Source organism: Pipistrellus hanaki (genome assembly GCF_964339955.1).
Source record: "Pipistrellus hanaki genome assembly, chromosome: 1".
Lineage (NCBI taxonomy): Eukaryota > Metazoa > Chordata > Mammalia > Chiroptera > Vespertilionidae > Pipistrellus > Pipistrellus hanaki.
Window position 1 is genome coordinate 124,164,929 of NC_140503.1, and position 19,580 is coordinate 124,184,508.

Consider the following 19,580-nt stretch of genomic DNA (forward strand, 5'->3'; position numbering starts at 1 on the left):
TCACCCTGCCCATTGTCATTTTTAAAAAATTGTTATTTCAAATAAATTATTATTTTCTTCAGATTGTTGTTATTTTATCATAGCAGCCTGTCCTGATTAAAAAATAAAAGTTTCCCTTGAATGTTTTTCAAAATATATTTATTTTAAAATGTCTCTTAAGGTTGTATCTGCTTCCTAAATTAACTGTTTCCTACAGGGCTAATCGCTTTGTTTATTTTCTTTGTTCTTCAACTCACTAAATATTTGCTGAATTCCTACTTTGTGCCAGGAAACATTCGAAGTACTGAAGATACAATAGAAAACAAAACAGGGCTGAAGCAGAGAAAATATATTTGAGAGGAATTATGAAAAAGGTAAAATTTAGGGCACTTTTTAGTGAGAAGAGAACTGCCTATAATTTTTATTTGAGCAACTAGATGGAGAATGGTACTATTCACTATGTTAAGAAAAAATAATAGAAATAGGAACAATTTTATTTTGTGTGCTGGTTCTCTCTCTCTCTCTCTCTCTCTCTCTCTCTCTCTCTCTTTCTCTCTCTCTCTCTCTCTCTCTCTCTCTCTCTCTCTCTCTCTCTCTCTCTCTCTCTCTCTTTCCCTGCTCTCTCTCCTTCTCCTCCACCACCTCCTTCTTCCCCCCTCCTCATTTCCCCCTCCTCTTCCTCCTTCTCCTTTTATTAAGGAAGAATTTGGTAAATGCAGTTTCAGATACAGTTTGAGGTACCCATGGCATAATCAATAAAAAAAAAACCCACAATAGGCAATTGGGACAAGGGCCTAGAATTTTTGAGTGGGGTCAGTTCTAGAGATAGTATTTGGAGTCACCAGCTAAAGGCCTGAATAAGGCCATTCATGAAATTTATAGAAATGGAAAAACATAAGGTCAGGGACAGAAGGCTAGGCCTAGGCACAGCTGACTTATAGTTCTGATTCATCCCTGGCTGATAGAAATCTCAGGACTGGCTTAATCCTGAACCTGGGCCCTAACCCATTACCCTTACTTAGTTTTATAAACTCTAACTCCTACTCCATAAGTCCCTACAGTACTGAAGAGCTCTTTGGTGACCGTAGAACTATCCTAATAATTTTCCCCTTAGTTGTCTACACTGTATTTCAAACTTCCTAGAGGAAACTGCCACCTACCACCGCCAGTATAGTGACTGTCTTCCCAAGGCTCATATGACAGGAAGCTAGCCGAACAGAAAGTCTAAGGCACAACAACACCAATTTGACAAAAATAATGAATAGTCTTTGTTATCATTAGCCTTTGTTGGCTTCAAAAACGTGGGGTCACCAAGGTCACTGAAGACATGTGCTTTGGGGGTCATTCCACCTAAGGACATGATCCACTTCACATGCCTCTCTCCCAGGGCACAAGCTGAGAGTGAGTTTGTTTGGTTAATCTGAATCTAGGAAATCACTGGGGAAAGAGCCACAAGCTTTGGAGGGCATTTGCCAATACGGTAACAGAAAGAAAAAACCTCAAATTTTAAAAATGAATCCATGGAAAGCTAGAAAAACAAACTGGTAAAGCAAAACAAGCTTCCATGTGGAAAGACATTTATATTTATTTATTTCACTATATCCAAAGCCCTATCAGCAATTGAAAGTTTATAAAAAACGACTCTGTGTTTAAATTCACATATAGTAAAAAATTTCAAGGCTCGCTTTTCCTGACTCTCATAAAATGGTGGCTGCTATGCTGGAGATAAGACTGTGCTAAAGCATATTTTCTGTAAAGCAAACAATTATTCAATCTCTCCTAAAGACAACACTCTTGACAGTGATAGTGACAAAGATAGCTTCTCTTTTCAGGAAAAAAAACACACAAAAAAACCCCACCATAGTAGACTAGGGTGTTTGCTCTCCAGTTTGACTTGAACTTTCAACTTTGCTATAGCATGTTATATTGGATACTGGCTCTGTCCACATTAAACCGTCATTTTGTTTTGTCAGCTGCTGACATTCCACTTTCTCTGGAATACACATGCTGGTCTTTATGTGGCTACTGCATTGACAGGTACAAATATTGGATTGCTGAACAATAGCTAGAGGTGAAAATGAATGGTAATATTAATATAAAAGTAGATAGCTTTCTAAGTAGGAAAATGTAAATTAACAATTATAAAGGTAATCAAAAGCTGTGATTAGAAATAATTTCTTACAAATATTTCTCGCTTTCTTTTAAATTTATATATATTTATAACTAAAAATTCATAAAATTAAGAAATGACATTTCTTTATAACAAGTTATAATTCTTAAACTTTTTTCCTATTTTAAGCACTTAAAATTGTTTTAAGAGGAAACATTTCACAAATATAATCGTATAAATTAGGAATGAACAGCCAAGGTTTGTAATAACAAAAGAAGTACCATGATGCATATTAACTAACACAGAGAAACCACATTCCTTATGATGTCTTCTTTCTCCTTTTCCTTGTCAATGAAAGTCATTACCTTCTGTCATTTCTTCTGATTTCCGCAAACATACCTCTTCTTAAACTTGGACCATTCTTTCTCGCCTAACTGCCTCTTTCTCCTTCAAATCATCAATTATATTACTATTAAAACAATCTTCCTAATGCATTCTGAAGGTGATCTTGTCTCTAAAACTTCATTAATCGTGACTTTTAACTAACATATTTTTTTTATTTTCAATCCCTAAGCAAACAACTCTTTTTGAACACCAGTATTGTGTCAGTGGGTGGTGGTTAGTGGGCGAAGGAAGTGACAAAGCCACATGAAGAGAGGAGAACCAGCCTCACACCTTATAGCCTGGAGAGAAGAGACTTGAGAACTAGGAACATTGAGACTAAAACATAGGCTTTATGCAAGCAAGCACTAAGCATTGTGTAGGCCAAAAGTCAAAACAAAGTATTTGTCTACATGTAACACTAGTAAATTTGCTTCTAACAAGAACATTAAATTAGAGAACTTAAAAAAATAAAAAATAAAAAAAAATTAGGACAAGACTTTCCTCATTTGATGTGCCCCATGGGTGCTACTCCATGCCTGCCCAGGGCCTCAGAAACATTTTGGCAGGTGCCTGAGCTATGAAGCCTTATGGAATCCAGGTTGATCCAGGCCATATGCAAACTTCTGGCGTATCTTCTCAAAGGCCTGGAAGCCCATCAAAGTCAATGTGGGGCTTGGCCTCTTCACCTGGCTCCAGATTATCCCAGACTTTATGTCCACTGCAGGAAATCAGTATATAGAAGCAGCTTCACATCTTCTATGAAATTATTCAATATAAAAAATTTGTAATCAAAACAGTTCCATGATGGAAATGCCTTTATTAAAGGTTATGAAGCCATTGTTTATAACAACAATAGAAGAGAAACAATATTTCAGGAAGGCACCAGCACATTGATAGAAATCGGTTAACTAAATTGTGCTACTTCTATGGAGTGAAATACTGAACATGAGTGAATATATATATTCAGCGGCATTGAATGAAGCTCCCCATATCTTGTACATGCAAATCTTCATCAAGTTTTGTCTGATCTTATTCACAAAAGATTTCAATGATTACCTCAAGGTGGCAGATTCTTTCTTACTCTATTGAGCAAATTTTGTATAAGTATAAACCTGTTTTATATAACAAATCCAGACTTCTTGCTTTCACATGGGATGAAAAAAAAAATACCATCCCAAGATTAACAACAAGAAAAATTCAGATAGACTACAAAATGGCAACTTTTCTTGAACCTATCAGAGAATTGAAGTCACAACCAGGTAACCTGCGTTCCAGAGGAGTGAGTCTTTCCAAGGAGAGTTATGATCTATGAACAGTCTTACCTATAGCAGAAGCAGTACCATGCCAGTAGAAACATAAGCAGATACAAAAATAACAAGCTACAATATAAAGAACTACCGAAGGGCATTATGGGTTAACAGAACAGTCTGAAGTAGCTGGGGACACATGCTGTAGAAGAGTTCATGCTCACAGCTTCACTGTCTCCTACAAGATGCTCTTGAGAAAAACTGAGGGCAGGGCAGGAGACTTATGATGGTGCAGGCTTGGGGAGGGGATCAGCTGCTGCTAAGAGAAAAGTATCTTCCCAAGCCCCTTTATCCTAGGAAACAAAAGACCGAAGTTCCTGGAAGAGGGAAAGCAAACTCTCTGGCCAATCAGACTCAAAGAAGGTGATCAGTGGAGACGTGTTGGGCACCAAGCCCTATCCACTTCACAAAAGGCTGGGAAAGCATCAGAGCTCTTACTTACACAGCACAGATGAAAACCCATGGCAAAGGCAAAGCAAAAGAACACTGTCCTCCTCTGGGTGAGCGGTTGGTGATTGTCTTATGCCTTTGGTACTAACACCAAATGGCGTTTCCTACCATTGCAGCAGGGATAGGAACACCTAACCAACGTCAAGTTTATGCACAAGACCAAGGTTGACTGCCACAGAGAAGTGGGACAGGAATCCTGAGAAAGATCACCTCTGAGGGTCAAGCATATAACACTTCCCAAAGACTGTGATTAGAACAAGGAAAAAACATCTCTACCCTCACTTATGAAGTACCAGGCAATAGCAGTCTATTACCAAGGAAGGAATAGATACATAAAGAGAGAACAACGCTATGGCACAGGTGGACAGGTTCTGCTGAAAGCTAAAGGTGGAAGAGCACACACTCCCACTCTAAACACTTGCCTATCACAAAAGGGATATCTAGGCAGTGGTCCCCTAAAATGAACCACAGCAACCACCAAACTTAACACAACTTCTCACTAAATGGCTCAGTTCTTTATAGCCTGATATAAGAAGAGGTGTGCCATTCTTGTTAGATGGCTCAGTGGGTCAGAGCATCATCCTGTACACCAAAAGGTTGTGGGTTTGATTCTGGAGAGGCACACAGCTAGGTTATGGGTTTGAGCCCAGTTGGAGAGCATATGGGAGTCAATTTATTGATGTTTCTCTCTCACATGTTTTTTTTGTCTCTATAATCAATAAACATATCCTTGGGTGAGGATAAAAAAGAAAAGAAAAAAAAGAAGAGGCATGCCATTTCTAGGTATGAACACTATTCACTATTCAGGCTCTACTAGTCTACACATGTCGTCTGGCATTCAAAAAAAAAATTATGAGACACACAAAAAGGGAGAGAAGAACCTATTACCAGAATATAAAGAAACCAGGGCTGGAGAAACTAACAAGGTGCTAGTGTTGGAACCAAAAGGGGTAGATAACAGTTCAATGCTAGTGTCCAAAAGAGTGAAGGTACCTTGGGTTTGATTTTGGCCTTGAGTATCAGTACTGAAGCAGTAGTACTATAATATAACTCATAGCACCAAGCAACAGAATTAATAATGGCAATTAAGATGAGTGACAGCAGTTCAAATTGTTCAGTCTTCCAGGAGTAAGATCCAGGTCTGGGGAGTGTCAGGACCCTGGCCGAATTACTTGGTTCTCCAGACTGGCCTCAGCTTCCAGTGGGAACTGGAGAGAAGACCACAGCTAAAGCCAGGCAGATGGAAGCAACACCAAGCAGTCGGGAGTACGATGGCTGCTTTGTGTGCTCCCAAAGTCAAGGATGATGTTACACATGGTCAGGACCTACCATCTGACCCCAGAACTGAAAATGTCTAAGGAAGACTAGAAATTGATCAAATCTCAAATTCATCTTTTCCTGATCTTCATGGTAATATCTTAGGTCCATAAGTCAAATGATACTGAAACATAAATTCTACAAATAAAATTTTATAAGCATTCCCCAACAAATACACAAGAAGAGACAAAGCATAAAACCCCTCAAGTGATTTTAGCAATAAAATTTCTTATTTGTGCAACAAGTATTAAATATTATTTTCACTAAAATATTTTAGTTCCAAATACAAATGGAAAAGTATTCAATTTGTCACCAAACTATTCAGAATAAAATGCTGTAGGTGCTGGTGCCATTTTGGAGCTTAGCCCATCTGGTTTTCCAGATGACCTAATAAAGTTATAATCCCTTTAAAATGCTGTAGAAAGTAATAGCCACCTTTCAGTTGAATTTTAAATAGGAGATTTTTCTATTTCAGTTCTCTGAGAACAGAATCTAAAGTTGAACTCATTTTAATGGTAAATGAAAATTTTTATTTTAAAATAAAGCAAGTAATTGTAGTATATTACTTCAAGTACCTCAATATTTTAAAGTGATTCATAATATGAGATAAAGATACAGCATAAGGGGAATTCTGTGTCAACACAACCTATCAAAATACAGTAAATATTCTTTGACAACATCTGAAAGCCACGCACGTGTCCAGAATTGCCCTATCTCTGTATTCCCTAACTCTGTATGTATTTCTGCACCAGCCTCTGGGGCCAGATCAACAATGAGCAAAATGCTGACTTTGCTGCAATGCTCTGTGAACTATTAAATGTCTACTTTATCAAACCAAGCCAAAGGGGGGAAAAGAATGAAATAATGAAACAATTTTCTTCTCAGATGGTATTTATTTTAAACTTCATGTGCAATTGAGTGAAATAAACAGGTTGTAGAGGAAAGGAATGGGAAGCTTCAGAAAGAAAGATTTTTCCTTCACCCATATTGCCTATGGTAATATATACCTATAATAACAGTAATTCTATATCCTATAATAATAACTTTTAAAAAAATACTAGCCTGAAGGGTGACTATGGTCACAATTGCAAAACTATTGCAAAAAAATATTTTACTTAACAATTCTGGAATGAAAGGAAGAATGTTCTAGAGTTTTAATTAAAGTCTTGTATCAAGTACAAATTGCTTTGTGTTGCACGCACTTTAAGAATGGGAACATAACTGACCTTGTCCCATGTCCCATTTCCCACACAGAAGGGTCCCACTGCTTTCTGCGGTTCGGAGCACACACCATATGTTCCGCCAGCATAGACCAGGTTACCCCACGGACGCTCAGAAATCTTCCAGGGAAGCATTCACTGGGCGCAACCTCAATTAACGAATTACCCTGGCTGTGGGGGTGGGGAAGGGGGACCTGGAAATCCAATTTAACCTTGTTCTGAGAAACCTTAATATTTGAAATGCTTTACAGCTATCAAAAAATAAACTTTGCACAAAACACTGTACAAATACAAATTTTAAGTTGTGAAATCGCTCATAAATAGAAATCAGACAGCGATGTTCATATCGCGTTTTTCAGACTGGCTAAACACTCAGTTTATCGCTGTGTACTCCAGAGTGAAACATGTGTGCTGTTCCCACCGAATGACACAGATTTCAAAAATAAGTATGATTAATTGGATAAGTTAAATGACTGATTTAAAAGTTCCTGCAGCAAGCTCTGCGTTTGGCCATTTACACGTGGTAGTATTATCAAACCTTTAAAGGTCATTTTTAAGGTGCCCAACTATCTCAACCTAATAAAATATTTAAAAGAGAGAAACAGAAAAATTATAACCAGAGTGCCTATAGTTAACCTATGGTAAAGAATAGACCACGTGGGAAGGTGATATAAGGGAGCCCTTATAATAACAGAATTATTATTAACAACAAAAGTACATATGCTAGTAATAACGGTGAACTAGAAAACTACATTACGCTGTAAAATCAAGTTAATTAATATAAAGATGGAATACCAGGTTACGTCATCTCTCACCTCCTCCGGTCCAGTTTTCACTTATTGTTACACATTAACTTCAGAGTCTATCCAGCTAACAAAATGTAATGTTATGGGTTGGCAACAGCAAGATAACCGTACTAGCAGTCAGAAGGAAAAACTGTCACACTGAGAGAAAATCCTATTGAAATGACTTCTCAGAGATCCTGTCTACCTCTGTCTCGCCTTCACTGTGTATGTTCTGTGAGGACAGTATGCCTGTCCCTTGTGGCTGCGATTTTGGAAACTCAATTTTGATCTGTAAAGTGAGGAGTTTCTAAGCTGGAATTCTGGGACTGACTTACAGCCCTGGGCTTGCTGTGGGAATGGGGGCAGCTCCCCCTGCTGCTGTCATCTCGGGCCCCAGGACCCGTCACTCTGTCCAGTTGCTAACTCTGCTGGGCAGCCCTGTCCACATTCATCTCAGTGCCTTGACGCACAGAGCCGGCCCTTCAGCCTGATTTCTGGCAGCTGGCAGAGCCTTCCGGAACGGGATACTGGCTTGACCACAGGCTGACTAAGTCCAAGGCGTGGACTTGAGCCCCTCACCCAGGATGGCTGGTCTTCCTGCCCAGTCAGCAGGCAGCATCTCCTACTCAGGCAGCGTTCTTTCTTGTTTGTGTCTTTGTTTTGTTGTTCTTTTGTGAATCAAAATCAAAAGCTTCCCAAGACCTGGATTCTAAAAATCGTACTTCTGGAACCCAAACACTGGCCAGTCATGTGTCAAATTTCCCCCCAAATGTCATTCTCCTCCTTGAGAAATTACATTGTTTTCCAGCTGACTAGATTTCCTAACTTTCTGCAAAGTGAAAATATTTTTAGAAGACAATGCTTTTTCTCAACCCCTCGCCTCTCTCTACCTGTTGTCTCACTCCTCTGCTGGCCCCGAGCAGTGAGCCATCTGCCTGGGAGTTGGCATGAGATGCCCAGATCTTTCTGTGCCCAGTGGAGCAAGGATGACGCAGGAGCAGGGTTCTGCTCTGTGCCTCCGGGCCTTGAGTGCCAGGGAAGCAGCTCTGCCCCCTGAGGGAGGAGGAGGAAGAACATGGGGAGAGACTCTTCATGAAGTGCTATGCGCTGGCTAGGTGACTCACCAAGTGACTTCTTAGTTTCCTGAGCCTTGACTAGTTACACAATTCACAGTGCACATAGGAAAAGATCAATCGCTCGGAGAAATACAACCAGCCCCATAACGAAGGGCAGAAGAAAGTTCCCCAGGAGACCACACAAAGGGAGGCATTGTGTAATGCCATGAGCAAGTGCCTCAGCAATGTTCACAGGATAAGCCAACGTCGAACTGAACATCACAGAGCTACTTCTGGACATGCCCTTTATGTAGATGAATTGTGCTGCTGCAGATCCAGCAAAATGATTCTGATCATTGGGGAAGGAGGCTGTGGAAACAGACAGCAAGGGCAGATAATCCCTGCGGGCACACTTCTGATGGTGTGAGTTAGCCCAGGTGTCTACTGAGAATACTACCAGCAAATGCTCTGTAGACTTGCGTGTCCTGTAGGGAAGCTTCGGTAAAGCTTCTGACAGTTATTGGGCAGTAATGAGTTAGCGATTATACAGCCTAGAAAGTGCTTGGAATATGGATTCTCTATCTTGTTAATTTCATAGAGATCTACCAAGGCTTACGGACTAAGCTATATAAACCATTGAGCTGGGGGCAGCGGTGGCACCTTCTCGGGTAAGTTAAGGGACCTAACAAAGACATACTGGTGCTGAGAAAAGCAGCCAGAGCCCCTGCCCAGATGTGCGCAGGGAGTCAGGAGAATCAATGAGACTGGCAACCTTGTTGGTGCTGGGTTGTGAGGTATGATTGTGGTTTCGATATCGCTAACAACACAGGAGCCCCTGTGCAGATGAAGGTGTCACAGGGTGTGGCCATTTGAGCGGTGCTTACCTCGGCGTGCCTTTGCTTTAAAGACCTCCTTGTCTTCCGTTTTCTTGGCTTACCAGTGGAGGAGAGGGAAGATGGCTTCCTCCTGCGTTGTGGGGGCCATGGCGACTCTTTCTCCTTCGCTGACCTCGGGGTCTGGCACACAGGAAGAACCAACTTTGTTATTCTCACTTCCTTCTTCAGAGTCGTGTCCCTTTACTTCCCTCCCTCGCCCTGAGCTGAGATAGCAGAGCTCAGTGTTCAGTCCCTGAGGACCTGGATCTGTTCTTGCTCCCAGTCCCGCAACCCCTGCTCAGGCCTAATTTAATTTGCAAGTTGGACTCCCCGCGCTCCCCCCCCCCCCCCCGATTGATGCTATTGCACAAAGAAAAACATACCTCAAAGCCTTCTGGAGGCACCTGGAAAAGGAGTGGGGATGGTACAGCTGGAGGATTGTACATAGTAGGAAGGCAGGGAATAGAAGGTAGGAGCGAAGGGACAGGGATGAGGAGACAAGGCATTGAGATTGTGCATCAGTATGCCAGGACGACACCTTGCACTCTCCTTACACCAGGCTTGCTTTCTCCAAGGCTCACACTCAATCTTCCCTTCTCACCTCTCTCCACGTCAGTCTCCAGGACTCCCATTCACACTTCTTGCCTCACTGATAAGCATCTTCTCTTTCAAACTCAAGATGCCAAAACAAGAGAAGCACAGAATAAAAGGGGGGGGGGGAGGGGGGGGGACTTAAATGCAAACCTTGCTACTTATGATGTCAAACCTTCTTCTCATTTCCATTTCTTCTTTATGTTTACTAACCTGTGAAATTAAAGGCCCTTGTCATTTGTTATTGTTTGCAAAGATTAAAAAGGAGAACTTTCTATAAAACTACCTTTAGCAATGAAAGAGTAGCATCATAAACCATCTGACTGCCAAAACTATTATGGGAAAATAAAGTTAAAATGTTGAATATGAATTAGAAGAGAAAATAAAGTTGTACCTAGAAAGAAAAGCATTTTAAAAAGTGAACAGAAATAGATAAAATTGTAAGTATTTATAATCATTAGCATTTATCTATGGCTTTAAGCATAACAGAGATTATAGAGAAGCATGCACTGTTTGCTGGTGTGGTCATAATTTGTTTCATATGTTATTAAACTAGCTATAGATCTCAAGCCTTATAAGATTTTTTTGAGAAAATTCAGATAATTTAGTAGTCAAACTTCAATAATGTAATGAATGTAATTTTATTTATTTTAATTATTCTTCTTTTTAATCCTCACCTGAAGATATGTTTATTGATTTTAGAGAGAGGGGGGAATGGGGGGGGGGGGAGAAACGTTCATGTGAGAGAGAAACATGGATCAGTTGCCTCCCACGTGCACCACGACCAGAAGTCAAACCTGAAACCTAGGTATGTGCCCTGACCAGGAATTGAGCCTGCAACCTGTAGGTGTAGGGGATGATGTTCCAACCCACTGAGCCACCCGGCCAGGCCATATGAATGTGATTTTAATTTTAAAAGAATGAAACTAAACCCCTGCTTTATACCACACAAAAAATTAAATTGAATGAATTAAAGACTTAAATGTAACACCGGAAACCATAAAACTCCTAGAAGAAGACATTAAGAAAAATTTTTTTGACATGGGTGCTAGTAATATATTTTTTTAATATAATGCTCAAAACACAACAAAAGCAAAAATAAACAAGTAGGACTATATCAAACTAAAAAGCTTCTGCAACAGAATGAAAAAGCATCTATAGACTAGGAGAAAATACTTGGAAATTATATATTTCATAAGGAGTTAATATCCAAAATACACAGCTCAACAGCAAAAAACAAAAACAATCAACAAACAATAGCTCAATAGCAAAAAAACAACTATCAGTCCAATTAAAAATAGGCAGATGGTCTGACATTTTCCCAGAAGATATTCAAATGACCAACGGTTCTCAGCGTCACACATCCCCAGGGAAATGTACACCGAACCACACTTGTTAGAATGGCTATCACCAGGAAGGAACAAGTGATAACAACTGTTGACATGGATGTGAAGAAAAGGGAACTGTTGCACACTGTTGGTGGGAATGTAAATTGGTGCCATCACTACTGGAAACACTATGGAGATTCCTCAAAAAATTAAAAATAGAACTGCAATGTGACCCAGCAATTCCATCTCTGGGTATTTATCTAAAGGAATAAAAAAGCACTAACTTGAAAAGATATGTGCACTACCATGTTCACTGCAGCATTAGTTACAACAGCCAAGATATAAGTAATAAGTTACTAATTACTAAGTTATTATATAAAATCACATTCATATTGCCTGGCCGGGTGGCTCAGTTGGTTGGAGCATCAATAGACAAATGGATAAAGATGATATGGTATAAACATATGTAATGGAATATTACTCAGCCATAAAAAAGAATGAAATCTTGCTATTTGTGACAACATGGATGAAATTTAAGGGCAGTATGCCAAGTGAAGTAAGTCAGGTAGAAAAAAAACCCCACGCATATCATCTTATTTATAATAAAATGTTTAAAAAACAAAAGTAAGCCTGTACTCCATAGCCCTGCAAGCGTGGCACAGTGGTTGAGTGTCTGCCTATGAACCAGGAGGTCACAGTTCAATTACCCTTCAGGGCACATGCCCGGGTTCAGGCTTGATCTCCGGTGGGGGGCTTGCAGGAGGCAGCCAATCAATGATTTCCTCTCACCATTGATTTCTTTCTCTCCCTTTCCCTTCCTCTCTGAAGTCAATAAATATATATTTTTAAATAAAAAGAAAAGACCTCATCGATACAAGGAGCAGATTGCTGGCTGCCAGAGGCAAGGAATGGAGAGGCGAAATATAACATTTTTTCATATGCTTTCCTTAAAGCCAATCTAAGGATACAACCACTCCATATTTTATTGCTTAGACTTACTGATCAGGCCTTTCTACTACCAGCTCTATGACTTTTTAAACGGGGTTTTTAATAGGCCAGAAAATAAACTGTACAGGCAAGCATGGAACCAAACCCTTCAGTGAGAACGTTTTTTAAGTTTTACAAATTGACTCTGGTCCCTCTGCCTTCTCCCTCTCTTCCATCTGGGCGCAATCACAAATCTTCATTTCTGGAAAAGAAGCACTCTGGCAAGAAACAAAGGAAGCCCAAGTAGCCACAGAGCCAGCCTCCCTCCCAGAGAATACAGAACGCCTGGTGGGGGTGAGGGTGCCAAACAGTGGCCTTGCTGGGCCCAGCGGTGTGCCAGGGAAAGCTTGGTCATCAGAAGAACTGTAAGCTCACTGCTTCCCCTGCAAACATGGATCCTAAGACTAGTTCTGAGGGACTGAGGCTCTTGTGCTGTTGTGGGGTTTGTGATAAAAAAAAAAAAAAAAAAAAAAAAAAAAAAAAAAAAATCTTGCTGCTTGGCAACAAGCGGGTGCTCAACAAACTTCTAAACAACGAAATAAAAGGTGATTGGTTCCCCCGTGGGCAGCAGAATAGCACCGGTTAACCGCATACAGTTCAAATAAAGAGGAAAAGTGATTCAAAAACGATGAGGTCTGTTCTTAATATAAACATAAACTTCCTGATTGAGCAGTTTAATTTCTTGTCTAACGTTGCTAACAAACGGGCAATCTAACCTCTGCTTCCCACTCTACCATGGCACTTTCCATTTCAATGGCAACATGCACATTTAGTTGTTTTCAGAAGCAACTCCTGGACTTTGGAAAGAAGAAGGTGGGGTGGGGCAAGAAGAGATTCACCAAGTACTGGTATACGCAAATAACTAAGCCACTTTTTATACGCAGGTATTTAAAGGTAAAGAGTTCAGAATAACATATTTGTTAACACATGGTTTCTGTGACTAGCTAACCATCATTTTTTTTTCCTTGCCTGCATTCACAAGTTGGTTTCATAGAAGGCTTTATTGTAGTCCGGGAGCATTGTTTTGCATTAATTTCTATGACAAGGAACCCAAAACACATGGTGCCGAGAGTAACAAAACGGAGTTAGGAAAACAGTCATGACTTGGCACAAAGTGTGACAAGCTGTAAAAAGGGGAATGTTTCAATATCTGAAGTGGTGTGGATTTCCTATGAACAACCTTTTCTCTTCTAAACAGTATCATATTCTTTTCAGGCACATTTAGAACGCAAGTCAAGCTGTGTTTTATTTTTGATTATAATAAACACAGTCAGTTTACTGTAACAAAGACATACTAGTGGTGATCCGTTGAAAGCCAAAGTACAACCCCATAAGCTGGGCGGGGGGTAGAATGGGGGGACCTGGGTGGGGGTGGGTAGTCAACTGATAAAAGACCAGCCGTCTGGAAAGTTCTCTTAAAAGAACATAAAAAGGCAGTGTTTTCTTATGGAACTAACACAGAATGCCAAAATATCTAGCTGGGTTCTCTTTTGTTGTTGTTGTCACTTAGGGCAATTTGTAACTAAAAATGGAAAATTCTTAAAAATACTGAGCTCTCCATAATAAAATTCAAAAATTTCATACCCTACTTTAAATTATAATACTATTTCTTATGTAAAACTCTTCTACATAGTAAGTGTATTTGTTATAATACTACTCTAATGATCATTTAAAAATGTTTATAATTATGCATGCACTTAGATTATTGATAAAGGGAAAACGAATAGTTCACAATAAACAGGTACAAAGACAGTTTATAAAACTTTCATGATTAAATAAAATTCCTGAATTCAAATTTATTAGGAAATAATGTAAATCACCTTACCATTTCTTGAACTAACACTTTTTCAGCATCAAGGTCAGCCTTTAATTTATCTCTACCCTCAGTTAACTGAAAGAGAACATTACATTTTGATTATAAAACAGAACACCTGAATTTAATCCTCAAAAGAATTTAGTGAAATATATTTTGTTTCTGAATATGAGAAAAACAGACCCTAATATGATTAAAGAAAAAAAATTAAATGTCTAATGCTAAGTGAAATAAGTCAATCAGAGAAAGACAAACACCATATGATTTTACTTATATGTGGAATCTAATGAACAAAATAAACTAACAAACAAAATAGAAACATATTCATAGCTGTCAGAGAGAAGAGCATAGGAGGCCTGGGTGAGAAAGGTGAAGGAATTAAGAAAAAAAAAAACAAAAAACAACCTCATAGACAGATAACAGTATGGTGATGACCAGACGGAAATGGGGGTGGGAGAGGCAGAAGAGTTTAAAAGGGGGGATAAATGGTGATGGAAAGAGATATAACTTGGTGTGGTGAACACACTACATAATATATACGATGTATTATAGAATTGTAATCTATATACTTTTATTTAGATTGGTTAATATAATTTTATTAACCAATATAACCCCTATAAGTTCAATAAAAAATTAAATGTCTATAGATTACCATGTACTAATAACATATTACCATATAATTATTACTAGAAGCCCCATGCACAAAAATCTGCACGGGGGAAGGTGGGAGTCCCTCAGCCCGGCCTGCACTCTCTCCAATCCTGGACAACTCGGGGGATGTCTGACTGCCAGGTTAGGCCTTATCATTGTGGATTGGGCCTAAACTGGCAGTCGGACATCCCTCTTGCAATCTGGGACTGTTGACGCCTAACCGCTCACCTGCCTGTCTGCCTGATTACACCTAACCACTCTGCCTGCTGATGCCCCTAACTGCTCCCCTGCCTGCCTGATTGTACTTAACTGCCTCTGCCGGCCTGCCTAATCACCCCTAACTGCTCTCCCTTGCTATCTGATCCCCCTAACTGTTCCTCCTACAGACCTGATCAAACCTAACGATCTCTGCTGGACCCTGCCACCATGGCTTTGTACAGAAGAACATCCGGAAGGTCATCTGGAAGATGTCCAATCTAATTAGCATATTACCCTTTTATTATAGATAGATACTTATTATATAAGCAAGCAAAATATACAGAGGAAATATCAATTTAGTTACAACCTTCTTCATCTCCAAAAATTTAATATCAATACATTATAAAGCAAGTCTTAATTAGTCAAAAAGCCATTTACTCTTTCTATAACCCATTTCTTATTTTAAGTTTTTGTGATATATATGCATACTAGAGGCCCAATGCACAAAATTCATGCAAGAGTAGACCTTTCTTCCCCCGGCTGCCAGCACCCGGAACCCAAGCTTCCCTCGAAGCCCTGGCTTCATCTGGAAGGACATTCAGAAGGATGTATGATCTAATTACCACATGTATGATCACACATCATCATATATGTATGATCTAATTACCATGATTATAGACATATATAGCCATATTTCATACCAATTAAAAACAGCCAGTGTTGCTCAGTGGTTGAGTGCCAACTTATGAACCTGAAGGGCACGGTTTGATTAAGGATCCAAGCACATGCCCGGATTGTGGGTTTGATCCCCAGTGTGGGGCAAGCAAAGCCAGCCAATCAATGATTCTCTCCCATCATTGATTCTTCTATCTCTCTCTCCCTCTCCCTTCCTCTCTGAAATCAATAAAAATATATTAAAAACAAAAAACCAAGAAAGCAAGAAACATTAATGTGAGAGTGACACATAAATTCATTGCCTCCCCCATGAGCCTGGACCGAGTCTGAGATCGAACCTGAAACCCTTCATTGTGCAGGCTGACCACTGGTTTTGATATCCGTTCAATTCAATTAATTCATATATCCACTAATTTAATAAACATGTAGGGAACATCCTTTAGATCCTAACATTTCATTTGGCTATGGAAGCATAAAAATGAGCTAGAGCAGATCCCTTCTCCTGCGGCATCCAGTATGGTGGGAGAGTGATGTGAACCACTCTAGAACATAAGGACAAATGTTACAGCAAACCTTTAGGCAGTCTAAAAGCATAAAAATCCACACAACACAGCAACTGTAATTATAATAAGGTCTGTGATTCCAGGTTGTAACTTCACAAGAGCAGTACCACTGACAAAAGTCTTGAAGAAGATGCAGAAATCATCAAGCTGGAGAAGGAGAAAGGTGGAGGAAACAGCCAACAAACAGCATTACTGCAGAAGACACCTGTGACGTGGGGCATAGTTCCATCACAGACAGTAGAAAATTCAAGGAGGAAAAAGATAGGAAAGGATTAAGGGCAATAGGATCTCATTGGGACCTGATCAACAGGAAAAATGGCAGTGGGGGAGGGGAGAAGAGGCAGGTTTTCTTCTAACTGGAATTGAGAAAAGTGATGAAAATTGCAAGAGCTGAAGTAGGTAGGTAGTAAGAAAGGGTACTAATCAGATCCATGTGAAATGACAGACAGAGGAAGGGTGCAGCTACTCTGGATTAAAGCCTCATCTGTTTGTAATGTCGCCCAAAGGCAAGGATCCGGTTGTCTCCAGCAGCACAGGGCGGTCCCCAGACAGAGCTGGGGAACACTGGGGACTGGCTAGATGAGCGGCTCAGGAGGGAGGTGAGGGGTGCAGTTGAAGATGTGGGGTTTGACAGCAGATTTAGAGAAAATAAAAGAAGGAGAAGGATGGAAGGCAAAGATTTAGTGTTGAGTCTTCATAACTTAGCCATCAAGTTTCCAGTGGGTATCAATTACCAGCCAACACCAAAGACATTAACCACAATCCTGCCTGCCCCCTTGATCTCTCCTCATCAATGATCTCCTCTTTATTGTATTTTTACCCTCCTTCTCCTTTCCATTGACATTATTTAAAGACTAAAGGCCCCTTGCAGGAAGATTCCTGCAATAAGGCTTTCCTGCTGCAGTCTCTGCTGCCCTGCCTGCTTCTCTCCTCTCCCTTCTCCCCCTGGAATTCTAACCTCTCTTTCAGGAGTCAGTGCCCTTCCCCCAACCTTCCCTGGCCCTTCCTCCTCAGTGGGCTGGGAGTGCCCACTGTGCACTCTGTGCCACCCACCTCCTGAAGCTGATCACACCCTGGGCCGGAAGCTCTGACTGCTGGTCTGTCTCCCTCCCAGAACGAAGTCCTTATTGTGGCCACAGCTGGAATACAGCCGCAGCTGTTATTAGAGTATTGGAACCAAAACAGAGAAGCTACATCATTGATCATTTTTTGCTCGGACAAATGGTAAGAGGTCAGCCTCCCAACATCCATTTTCAACTTGCATTTAGCTGCAACCATGGCGAAAAAGCGGTTATGTGACTTGTCCAGTTTTTTCCATTTTTCCATTCCCTGCGTGTCTCTCCCCCACACTTCAGTTTCCCCTCTTCCTGCCCCAACACAAATTCTCACCAGATTCCCGCCTCATACCTAGCCAAGGCAAATCACAGACAGGCCCACAAACTCCTCTCACTCGTGATGTAACCACACTCTGAACCCAGTTCTTCTACCCTCTTACCTCCTGGAAAATCCAGCTCAAGTAAAAGAGAGTAAGATGGGTGTGGAACTGTTTGCAAACCCTTCCGAGAACCTCCCAGGCATCCCTTCTCTACATGCAGACTTCTATTATAGTCCTTATCCCTATGTGACAGGTGGGCAGAATAGCTTTGGGAAACATTTAAATGACCTGGGATGGTTCCCTTGTAGGTTCTTAGGTGACAGTGGCAAGCTGAGATTTTATTTTCAGAGCTTGATGCCAAGATTAGTGTTGTCTGTGTCTGCTCTCTCTGTAAGAAGGGGATTTCACCAGTGAAGCATAAGAACAGGAAAGCACTGTGTGAAAAGGTCTGACACATTCAGTTATCAGAGAAAACAACTCCCAAATCTGACCTGTCAGGGCAGCCATGTCTTTAAAATAGAGTTCTTTGAAGTAATTGAACCTAAAACATAAGAATACCATAAACCACAAAATCAGATTGAAATCTGAATCTAAATGTAGGCCCATGAGCCCTGGAAATGGGGTTAATGTGATTGAAGAACTGAGTTTTAACTTTATCTAATTTTAATTAATTTTTAATTAGAAACTGATGCTCGATTTGGTTCATAGAAAGCAGGTGTGTTTATTTAGAATAATTCAGGGAGGTAAACCCGCTTTTCACATGTAAATTCTGTAAATTGTATGGGTTCTAAGTACATTCTCACTCTATGAATGAATGGCCCCAGGAGTATTTGTAAGTGTGCCACGCGCTGTGCTCAGCACCAGGACTGTGCCAGAGATGAGAACCCACAGTCTCTGCCCGCGTGGGGCCATGGAACCACAGGGAGGGCGGACCTCACAGAAAGGTGTTTCGGGAGCTGCAGTAGGGGCGGTAATTGGGCTAAGAAAGCCCTGAGCAGAGCCCCTGACCCGGGTCCTGCTGCATTGAATGCACTAGGAAATCTTGATCTTTGTGACACCAAAAAATTCCCTGTTCCAATGCAAATTTCCTGGGTAATCATTTTAAGCCCAGTTAATTCATATACAGAAAAAAAGAACACAAACCACCATCTGACCTGAGAATATGACTGCTCACTCGAAAAAAAATATAATTTTTCCACAGACACACTTCTGCCCTCCCTGTCATATAAGTTTTCAATTCCTTACAATCAACAAGAGAGACTCTTCGTTATCTCAGATAAAAGAAGTACTTATACATTAATTCAATTCCAAGACAGAATCCTTATGCATCACTAAGACCTTACCCAAATAATGAGAAGTGGACCTGACATCACAGGACAAGCGGGGCACAGCCTTATTTCAGCAATCGGGCTGATATTTTAATTTAAAAGAGTCATTCATCAATGTGAAAAAGTTACAGTACCCTTTGAATGGTGCTACGATCCTTTTCTGCCATCTCTTTCAGATTCATAACTTCTTCTTCTATAAACAAAAGGGGAGAGAGACCAACCATGAAATTACGAGTTTATGCCCTGCATTCAAGCTTCCTGCTTCCAGGCAGGCTGTGCACCACTGGCAGGCATAGTGGACGCAAGTCCTAGCAGGACTGTGACCTTCACAACTGCCCTTGACATTCACAGCCTTCTTCCTGCTGTTAAGAAGGCTGGTCAGATAAGGGATTAAGAACTAAGTTCAAGACCCAAGTGTGGCCGAGGGCTGAAAGCTTTGCATCAATACTTGCAATGGACACTCTGCTGTGAGGCACAGCCCATACAAGGTCTTCAGCAGGTGGCACTTTCTGACTCGGTCAGAACTACCAAAACCTGAAAGGGCACATTTATACCACATCAGGAGAAAAGCCAAACTGCACTGGCCCAG

General features: G+C 40.6%; 1 protein-coding gene across 1 annotated transcript in view; it reads right to left on the bottom strand.

Annotated features, from left to right (window-relative positions):
• Positions 1–19,580, bottom strand: part of LOC311620869 (uncharacterized protein C10orf67, mitochondrial) — a gene marked incomplete at both ends in the record, with an annotated part of 148,116 nt that overhangs the window by 74,042 nt on the left and 54,494 nt on the right. The window contains 3 exons of the mRNA XM_084880559.1: positions 9,492–9,623; positions 14,214–14,279; positions 19,126–19,184. Of these exons, the coding sequence (XP_084736685.1) occupies positions 9,492–9,623; positions 14,214–14,279; positions 19,126–19,184 (257 nt within the window). The remainder of the gene's footprint in view (positions 1–9,491; positions 9,624–14,213; positions 14,280–19,125; positions 19,185–19,580) is intronic.